General features: G+C 50.0%; 1 protein-coding gene across 2 annotated transcripts in view; it reads right to left on the reverse strand.

The window, feature by feature from the left end:
* Window positions 1–2,681, reverse strand: part of PTPRM (protein tyrosine phosphatase receptor type M) — a 789,396-nt gene extending 786,715 nt beyond the window's left edge. The window contains exon 1 of one of the 2 annotated variants that reach the window (XM_042910577.1): window positions 2,243–2,681. In XM_042910577.1, the coding sequence (XP_042766511.1) occupies window positions 2,243–2,315 (73 nt within the window). In that variant the 5' untranslated portion in view covers window positions 2,316–2,681. The remainder of the gene's footprint in view (window positions 1–2,242) is intronic. The other variant, XM_042910576.1, reaches the window with a different exon arrangement.
* Between the last annotated feature and the right edge of the window lie 7,533 nt (window positions 2,682–10,214).

Below are 10,214 nucleotides of genomic sequence, written 5' to 3' on the forward strand. Positions count from 1 at the left end.
TAAGCATCACTGTTGCTCATAACTTTCCCAGCATACACAAAGAAACTCGCTTTTCAAAGCATTAAGTGCCTCATGCCTATACCACCTAAAATGCAAAGTGGACAGAAAAAACCATAATGCATGGCAACATACCTGATCGCCGCACACACAAAATTTACCAACTTCACATATTTAGAATTTCAACATTTCCAAGCAGTCTCTCGGATATTGCCCTTCCTTTCCCCTTTAGCCACTAACACACTAGAATAACTCTGGCTTTCCAAACAAAAGGTAAGCACACCCACAAACAGAATGATATTATTTCCTCTGAAAAAAAAAATATGGCTAAATTTTAGTCAAAGTTTCTTGGGGTTTGACAGTTTAAATCAGCCTTAACAAGGACACAGGCCAGTACTATCTAATGCTGAAGTCCTTTTTTAATGATGAATGAGTGATGCTTGAAATAAGCTACATAAATATTTGTTTCCATCCCCTTGCACACAACTTAAAAATCCACCCAAACGCTATTCGACAGGCTTAACTTTTAACAAATCCCAGGCAGGGACTTATGAATCTTAATAAGGAGAAAACCATCACTAAGGCCCTCATATTTGGCTTCTAACACTAATGAGTTACAAGGCTCTAAAACTGGTGAGTCTAACTCCATAATTCGCTAATAAGGCCAAAATCTGCATCAATTTTATATCAGACAGCAGTGTATCATTTTAAGCCCTCTGGAGCACGTGCAATTACTAGACAGTTAAGGAAATATTAAACTTAGGGAAAGGGTACTTCTTTATTGAAGTTGACAGTTTGGATTTCACAGCACAGAGCAATCTGCCAACCACGATCTCATTCTCATCTCTCCGGCCAACTGTGGTCAAGGGTCCTGTAGCTCAGCAACACATGGGACACAGGCGTCTGTGCCTCTGTGAACCCAGGACTCCAAAAAAAGTAAAACTGTACGTTACCACAGACTAGACAGCCAAACCTCTCCGATGGTTAGAATACGCGTTTTACTGTCAGTGAAAAGCTCCTTCACCAAAAATTCTTTTAAAAGGTCCAACTTATTCATTCCTCCCTAATAATGATACAAACCTATTATGCAACCCAAGTTTACGCTCAAATAGCGGGGTTTTTATTTAACTAAAAACAAGAAGCCCAGCGCCACCATTGTACGTGGACCTTAATGAAACTAATACACATGAGAAAGTGTGCAAATGTGCACGAGTCTGGCCCATCCACCCACGTGTGTGCTCCAGGTATTGATGGCAACCTAGAGATAAACCCCCTAACACTGCGCGGCGTTGGGCCCCACGCCTGACCACCCCCCCTCCACACACACACACACACACACGCCTGGAGTCTACAGGTCCTCTTGGCGAGGGGCCCCTCCCGGCTCGGCACGCCCCCGGCCGCGCTAGGAGACCCACGCGCGCGCACACTCACACACACACTTGCACGCACAGTCCCTTTCCTTCCCACCTGGGACCCTCGGCGGCGCGGCTGGGTTAACAAGTTGCCACTGGCCTCAGCGCTCCGCTGGGGGCCGAAGGCGGGTAGATGGGGCCCTGAGGGCGCAAGGCCGCGTTGGCCCGGGGCCTGGGATCCTGGCCTCTCCCTCCCGGGCTGCCGAGTCCTCCCGCTGGGACCGACGAGGAACGCCCGCCTAGGCTCTCCGGAGCTGCTACGCAACCGTCTGGATGAGCCAGGGGTCACCGGCCGAGAGGGGCTTGGGGGGCGGCAGCAGGGACCGCAGGGCGCCGGGCGGTCGCCACCACCGGAGCTGCTACCGGGTCTGGACGATCGCCACGGGCGCAGCCGGGGACCGGCAATCAGGCCCGGCAGCTGCTCCGGGTCGTAGGGATCGCGCAGCGCCCACGCCCGGCGGCCCCGGGCTGCAGCGCCGAACTTCAAGCAAAGTTTTCTGCTGTTCTTTTACGAGCCGGCCAGGGACTCGCAGTAGCAGCGGTTCGCCAGAGCACGAGCCCAGGCCCCGGAGGGGTGAGGACGAGGAGGGGGTCCCCGCTTCGAGGCTAGTGCTCGGGGCACGCTCTCTCCGGCCGTCCGAATCGCCGATGCCTGCGATCCCCGCCGGCCCCTCGCCCAGCGCGGGCTAACGGGCAGCAGCTGTGTCTGCCCACCGCGCCCCCAACCCGGACCCGCCGCCCGCCTCGGGCTCTCCCCGCCGGGAGCTGCCGGCGTCCCGGGCCCCCGCTCCGGCCCGCGCGTCCCCGGCGGCGGCACAAACGGTCCCGCTTACCTGAAAATGTCTCCCCTGCCGCAGTTAGCAAAAGTCCGGCCAAAGTCGCCAGGCAAGTCCCAAGTCTCCTCATGTTGCCGAGTGTGCGCCGGGCCGCTCCCAGGCGGCGCTGGGTGGGCGCGCGAGGGCGGAGGGCGGACGGGAGCTTGGGTTTCCAGGCAGCCAGAAGAGAAAGGTAAACAGCCAAAAACAGAGCCGGAGCCCCGAAGTGCCAACAGTTGCAGAAGTCCGAACTCTAGCAGCTCCGGGGGTCGGGGTCCTGGGTCCTCCTCCGCCGCCGCCTTCCCCACTCGGCGTCCAGCGCGGCTGCGAGAGGGAGCGGAGGGCGCGCCCGCGGAGCCAAAATCCGCCCTCCGTTCCGGCGCCTGCACCCGCCGCCGCTCCGCTTCCCCTGCTCGGGACCTGAGCCGCCGGCCGCGGCCGTGGCGGTGGGCGCGTGTGTCCTGCCCGCCCCCTCTCCGCCGCCAGCCACGAGCCCAGCGCCGGGGGCGGCGGTGCGCGGATGGCCGAGCCCGCGCCGGCTCCGCGCGGGGCTCTTGCTCCCCGACTGACTGGCGGTGCCCCGCAGGCCGGCTGAAGGGAGCGCCCACGTCACGGCCGCCCGGCGCCGCCGCGGCCCGCTAGAGGGCGTGAGCGCCCAGCCCCGCCGGCCCGCGCCCCTGCGCTCGGCGGCCGCGGCGCCTCCGGGAGGGAGCTCGGCTGGGGGCGGCCGCCGCCGCCGCCGCCGCCGGTGCAGCGTCACCCGCGCGGAGAGGAGCGACGACACTGTTTCCACCCTCTGTCTCTCTCCCTCCTCTCCCCAGCCGTGTCTTGTGCTCTGTGCCTGGCTTCCGGAAGGGTGACCGACTGTGCGAGGGTTGCGCCTCAGCCAGAAGTTTGTCCCGGGTCGTGAGCCGCTAGTAGTTTGTGCGAGCGGCGGGCGGGACTAGCGGCCTGCGGCCCCGCGGGCGCAGCGAGGCAAGCTCCGTCCCCGCCGCCCGGGGCCGGACGGCAGCAGTGTCGCCGAGCGGGGCCGGCTGCGCCCCGGCGTCGCAGGGCCCGCGCTCCCGGCCGCCGCGGGGGGGAAGACGAGCGAGCCGGCAGACCCGGGAGGCTCCGAGGGGCCGCGGACGTAAGGAAGTTGGCGGGCTCTGGGCGCGGAGCGGGAGCCGCGAGCGCCGCGAGCCTGCCGCGCGCCAGCCAGCCCGGCCCGCCTCGCGGGACACGCGCGCCCGTCCCCGGAGCCCCCGCAGCCGCTAGGCAGCCCCGCGTGGGCCGGAGCGAGCCGCGGGCAATGCACCGAAGGCGGCGGTCTCGCCGAAACGAGGCTTTGGACATAACCCGTGGTTTCTGATGGAGGTGCAGAGTGTTTGGGAACGGGTGAGGAGGAGGCGTGGGTAAATTAATCACACCATGTCTTGGAATATTTCACTTACCATTTTGTGCCTGGGATGACTATTTTATTAATCCCAAAGCTTTCGGTTTTTCAGTCAAGAGGTTCGCTTTGTAACATTACCAAGGGGGGCGGGGGGAATGTGGTTCTCGTATCTCCCTCAGAACAAGCACGCTGAGCCAGCAGCACCAAGCAGCTGGAGACGCCACTCCTTGCTAAGTAAACGCAGTAAAGGGGCTTGGGACGAGGTTGCATTCGAAACCAAAGTAACTAAGGAAAGTAACGCGGTGTTCTAGCAAGGGCAGTGACACTGGCAAAAAGGCAAACCCATGAGGCAGGTGCGCGCCGCAGCACCCCTGCGCTGCTTCCACCTAGTGCGTGTTTATAAAGGCCCCAAAAGTACATCGACCCCATGCAGACCTCCACTTGGCCTCCCATGGACCCCATCGACAGACAAGGACCTCTTCGGGGCAAATTTAGGGAGGAGAGGACTTTTGCTTTTGGAGTCCCAACCCAAAACTCCCCTTTCTTCAGGAACTCCACTTGGTGGATCCTTATCAGGAGTGCTCTTTAAAAGGCTCTGTGTTAATCATTTACTTCTTAATATGACTTCACATCATCTTGCTACCTCTCACGAATAGGCACTTGTTGAGCCTTATCTTTATTGCAAAATGAACGGTGAAGTATCAAAGAAGGGAGTCGCGTACCTCAGAGGATCAGCAAGTGAGGATGGCCCAGTCTGCAACCTGGGCTTTCCGTTTATTGAGGTCATGTGTGCATGTGAGGGAGCCCAAATTTGCCGGTTTTGAATGGTAATGTGCTTTCCAATGGAACTTTTCTGCTAGTAGATACGTGGAGCTTCCAAATAAGGAGGTAAAAGCCAATCTAGTTGCTTTCCTTCTGAGTAACTTCTTTAAAGTGGGTGAAGTTAATTTTCATGTAGGATTTCATTTGCAAACTATGTTAATTCTTTCTGCAAATATCTATTAAGGCCATACTGTATGCCAGGCACTCTGGTGCATGCTGGAGGTTGTCCTTCCTTAGGCTGGGCTCCCCCAGAAACAGACCTTGGAGGTAAGGATGTACGTACAAGTGGTACCTACTGGGAAAGTCATCCCAGGAAGCAGTCCAAAAGGAATTGGAAAGTGAGACAAGAGGGGAAAATAAAGTAAAATAAGCCAATGCCGGTGTATTAACGAGCAGGGTACTACTGTGGGCAAGTGGGACTCAACCGCCTGGAGACCTCAGGAGGAAAGTGTGGAACAGCCTCAGAGTGGAACACCCCCAAGGGGCAAGAAATGTGGAAGATGGCTTGGTGGTGGATTGGGAGGCAGCTGCACTTACAACTTTTCCTTGTACCAGAAGAGAGAAAACCCTGCAGAGATTCCAGCTGCTTCTGCCCTGGTAACCTGAGGACACCCTGTCCCTTCTTCCTGTTCCTTAAAGCTTAGTGGGAGGGTCAGTGAAGTTCCATTATGTCTATTTCCTAAACATTACAATGATACTCTGATTCTATCCTTATTAGCCTGCAATCCACATGGCAAACAGCTGACGGGTTTTACACCAGCCGCTCCTTCCCTTTCCAATTCTTGACAACAGGTTATTTGCTCCCTCTTAGGGATAGGTAGGTAACCCGCCAAAGCAACTTTGAGCCCAAATAGAAGGCCTCTGTTGGAAATGAATGGATTAGATTTTCCCCGAGGAAGGGATGCTGTAGGAATCCTCCCAGTGGGACATTTGCTTTCACTTTTTTCAGCAGGAGAGATTTTTTATTTTAGTCAAGCCACAGGATACTCACGGCTCTCTGGGGACAGTAGTGACATTTGCAGAATGGCTGGTCTAGAGTTAGGGCTTTCAAGCCAGCCCCTAATATTCCTGGGCTTGGAGCAAAAGTATAAATGGAGACACATCATACTAAATATTGCAAAGCTATTAATCTAGCTAGCACGTAATTATATGTATGTCATATCTTCCTATCCTGACAAATTCAACAACAGAATTGAAAGATAAGAAAATCTATAGTTTTTATATGACAAAAAATCAGCAAAATGATTATCAAAGACATCTAAATATGTCATTGTGTATATCTAGATTTTCTGTTGATTGTATGGATAAGTGGTAAAAGCATAGGTGATTCATACATTATTATATATTTACCTTATAAAATTGATTTTCCCCTTTATTTTAGTAAAATCACTAATATGTTGCTATAATCAAGATTGTCACAGGGGCACTTGGGTGGCTCAGTTGGATAAGTGTCCCACTTGGGCTCAGGTCATGATCTCGCAGCCCGTGAGTTCAAGCCCGGTGTCGGGCTCTGTGCTGACAGCTTGGAGCCTGGAGCCTGCTTCGAATTCTGTGTCTCCTCCTCTCTCTCTGACTCTCCCCTACTTGTACTCTCTCTCTCTCTCTCTCTTTAAAAAATTAATAAACATTAAAAAACAAAAAAAGATTGTCACATAAGTTGTGTTCCAGTGTCAGCAATGATCTGACACTATGCTGTTCTGTATATAGAACCTAGCCACATCTCAGTTTTGTTCTTCAGTGACACAAGTGCTCAGTGGCCACATATGGCTAGTGGCCACTGAATTGGATAGCACCAATACAGAACATTTTCATTATCACAGAAAGGTCTATTAGACAACAGTGCTAAAAGATTAGTGTATGTGAATTATACAAAATTTGAGTGTATATTTTCATCAAAAGTGTAAATTAAAATTTCCAAATCAGAAAAGTAAAATTAGTGTCGTGTAATTGTTGAAAGTTCTTTTCTTCCAAATGGCTCAAAGTTATGAGAATTAAATACAAACTACAGATTCTGATCAGAATGCTGATATTTAAATAAAAATTTATCGGGGCACCTTGGGTGGCTCAGTCGGTTAAGCGGCCGACTTCGGCTCAGGTCATGATCTCACAGTCCGTGAGTTCGAGCCCCGCGTCGGGCTCTGTGCTGACCGCTCAGACCCTGGAGCCTGTTTCAGATTCTGTGTCTCCCTCTCTCTCTGCCCCTCCCCCGTTCATGCTCTATCTCTCACTGTCTCAAAAATAAATAAATGTTAAAAAAAAAAATTTTTTAAATAAATAAAAATTTATCAGAAAAAGCTTAAAATTTTTACTTCATATTTAAAAATGCAATTATACCTTATTAAATTTCTTACTAAAATGGAAAACTTGTGGCAATTCTAGCATTCAACATCCCCCATTTGTCAATGTAAAGAATCAGTATCATGTTTCACATATGTTATAACTACATATCTACCATTTTAATAGCGATATTATTTAATTTTGTGGCACGTTCCTCAATCACCATGTTCAACTATTTGCAAATACTATGCTAATGTGTGAGTCTTTCCAGAACCGTGGATTAGAACATGAGAAGAAGCAAGAAAATTGATGGCTGGCACTCCCTGGAAATGCTACTCATTATTTTAGATGAATATACTTGCTATCGGAAAGAAAGGACCTGATTTGGAATTAATTTGACTTTTAACTAAATGTCTCCACCACTAGGACTGTCCATCTGCCACATTAGGGCACACCAAAAACCTCCACAGTGCTGTTTCAAGGCCGTGGGACACAGTTGTGAAGTTTTTCTGGGGCCTGAAAAGAAGTTCATTTTGAGATTGGATGTTTAGGGTTTTGTTTTATGCTCTCTCAGCACCGAGCACCAGATCCCTAGCGACTGAGGTGACCATGTGTCCCTTAATAAATTCATTTGTACACATTGTGATACTCAGGGCCCTGTGAGGTGCACACCCCAGGGCAGGAGCTCACTTTGCCGGGTCTGCAGGGAGAACGGCCAACCATCCTTATACAGTGATGATGTCTTTAGCAGCGATAACATGAAACGTGTCCAAACCCCACCCAAGTCAAGATGTATATTAAAAAAAAGAAAACTTATCTGGTCCCAACTCATGCCTACCTATCTGAAATGTTATGCTGAATTTGGAGGTCAACCACATGCAGAAAGTTCCTAATCCATCCAAAGTGGCCACACTGGCCAAAAATCCTGGACAGAGTCATTTAAATACTCCCCAGGGTCACTTAACTGGGGCTATCAGACCTCACAGAAAAGGAGAAGACTGACATTGTTTCTATTACTCATATTCTCATTTGTGGGCCTTACTACAATGATTTAATTCCCATTTTTAGAGATGCGTTTAGATTATGAAAGTATTTTGAAATAATACGAAATGTAAATAAGCATGCTTGTATAGGTTTCCACGATGGTGTGCTATGTTCTCTTTCATTGATCAAAGATAGCATGTCCTCGAAAAAAAAATGAAAAGTGGGAAAGAGGGAGGGATGGAAGAAGGGAGGGAGGAAGAATGGACGGAGGGAAGGAAGGTGGAAGAGAGGGACTCAGAGAAGGAGAAAGCAGCTCAGAATTTGGAGTCCACTTTCATGGAGGCCCACCTGCGTGATTTAAATTAGTTCCTTTCTGTCTCCTGGCTCGTAGAAATGGTATTACATGTGAAAGCTCTGTGTGAACTCGGAGGCACTGACCCTGATCACTTACTGCATCGATCTCTGGTGAAACAAGGCTTGAAGTGAGCATCACGTTGCAGAGCCCTGTGCTGCACAGACTCTACTTCTTTTCAGACGGGAGAGGAGCAGGCACAACTTTTCACCCGGGACTTCACTTCGCAGGTGTGCTCACTTATGAATGTATATGCAGAAGTCCCCCCTGATCCCTGGTTTCTCTCCATCATTCCAGTTGTCGCGGTCAAACCCCCCCCACCACACCGCCCCAGCAGAAGCAGATGATCCTTCTTCTGACATACGGTCAGATGGTCAGTAGCAGCCTAGCACTGCACCACATTCCCATGCCCTTTCCTCACTTCATTCCGTCACGCAGGCATTTTCTCAACTCACAGCATCACAAGAAGGGTGGCACCATAAGGCATTTTGAGAGGGGCGCCTGGGTGGCTCGGTCGGTTAAGCGTCCCACTTTGGCTTAGGCCATGATTTCCCAGTCTGTGAGTTGGAGCCCCATGTCGGGCTCTGTGCTGACGGCTCACAGCCTGGAGCCTGCTTCAGATTCTGTGTCTCCCTTTCTCTCTGTCCCTCCCTCACTTGTGCACTCTCTCTTTCTCTCTCTCTCTCAAAACTAAATAAACATTAAAAATATTTTTTAAAAAGATACTTTGAGACCGAGACCACATTCACATAACTTTTATGACAGTATATTGTTATAGTTGTTCCATGCTATTATTGGGTTTTGTTGTTAATCTCTTACTATGCCTAATTTATAAATGGATTTTTAAAATTTTTTGAAGTTTATTTATTTATTCTGAGAGAGACAGTGACAGCATGAGCAAGGCAGGAGCAGAGAGAGAAGGAGAGAATCCAAAGGCTCCATGCTGCTAGCTCACAGCCTGACGCGGGGCTCGAACCCACGAAACCGTGAGATCATGACCTGAGCTGAAACCAAGAGTCAGAAGCTCAACTGGCTGAACCACCCAGGCACCCGTATAAATGGAATTTTTAACATAGGTATGTATAGATAGGGAAAAAAAACCATGGTATACGTAGGGTTCAGGACCAACTGTGGCTTCAGGCATGCACTGGGGGTCCTTGGAAGGTATCCCCATTCCCAAAAGATAAGGGGCCGGGGGTGGGGGGTGCTGCTGTACCCGAAACTGGAGAGAATAGGATGAAAATCATTAGTTTTTCGCAGGGGTCAGAAGAAACCAGGTCATTTAAACTTTCACCAGTGAAGCCCTGTTCTCACCTGAACAGAAGAAAAAAGAACGAGGGCAGGTGCCCTTTTTTGTAGCTGTTTATATCCCACCTGAGGTCAGAACCTGTCACTGACAAAAGGCAAAGCTCATCCAAGCACAGTTCAAAGCCACTTTTGTAGAAAGGCTTAAATCACTAGGATGAATTTTTAGATGCCCCAGGAATTCCTTCTCATGGCCTAATTAAAAGGGGAGAAGTAATAGGTTTTCATTCTTTGCTTTGCCCACAATACCCTCGGAATATAAATTAATCTCCTGAAATGTTGATACTAGGGCAGTACATTTGCATATTCTTTTTAAAAATCTTAACACTCACACTGTTAGTCTGTGTGACATTGAGCAAGTCATTTAACCTCTCTGTGTTTCCGCTTCCTTATCGGTAAAATGAAGGTAATAATTGTGGCCATTTTGCAGAGTTATAAGAATTCAATGGTATAATAATGGGAAGTGTTTAATACAGTCCCTGCCGCCTTATTAGTGACGTATAAGATGTTGTTAATAACCACTGACTTTTAAGATCAAATACTAAAGAGAGACTAGTAGGCAGGGAGTTCTATGCTGGGGTTCTGTGCAGGTGGAGATAGGGTAGAAGCATCTAACCAGGCCCAGAGACCAGTTAGCTGGGAAGACCTTCAACAGATATTCCTGTCCTTGCTTATCAGTCTTCTTTGAGCTTCCTAGCTGATAGATCCAAGAGCTGACTATGTGCAGTAAAACTACTCCGTGTATCATGGCAGGCCCTTCCTGTGTGCTTATCCACAAAATGAGAACAGTTTCTGTCCTGACTACCCTACTGCACTGTAAGGGAGTGAATGTCGGTGTGCACAAACATCCTTTATAAACGGGGCCCTCCGTGACT

This window comes from Panthera leo, chromosome D3, assembly GCF_018350215.1.
Source record: "Panthera leo isolate Ple1 chromosome D3, P.leo_Ple1_pat1.1, whole genome shotgun sequence".
Taxonomy (NCBI): domain Eukaryota; kingdom Metazoa; phylum Chordata; class Mammalia; order Carnivora; family Felidae; genus Panthera; species Panthera leo.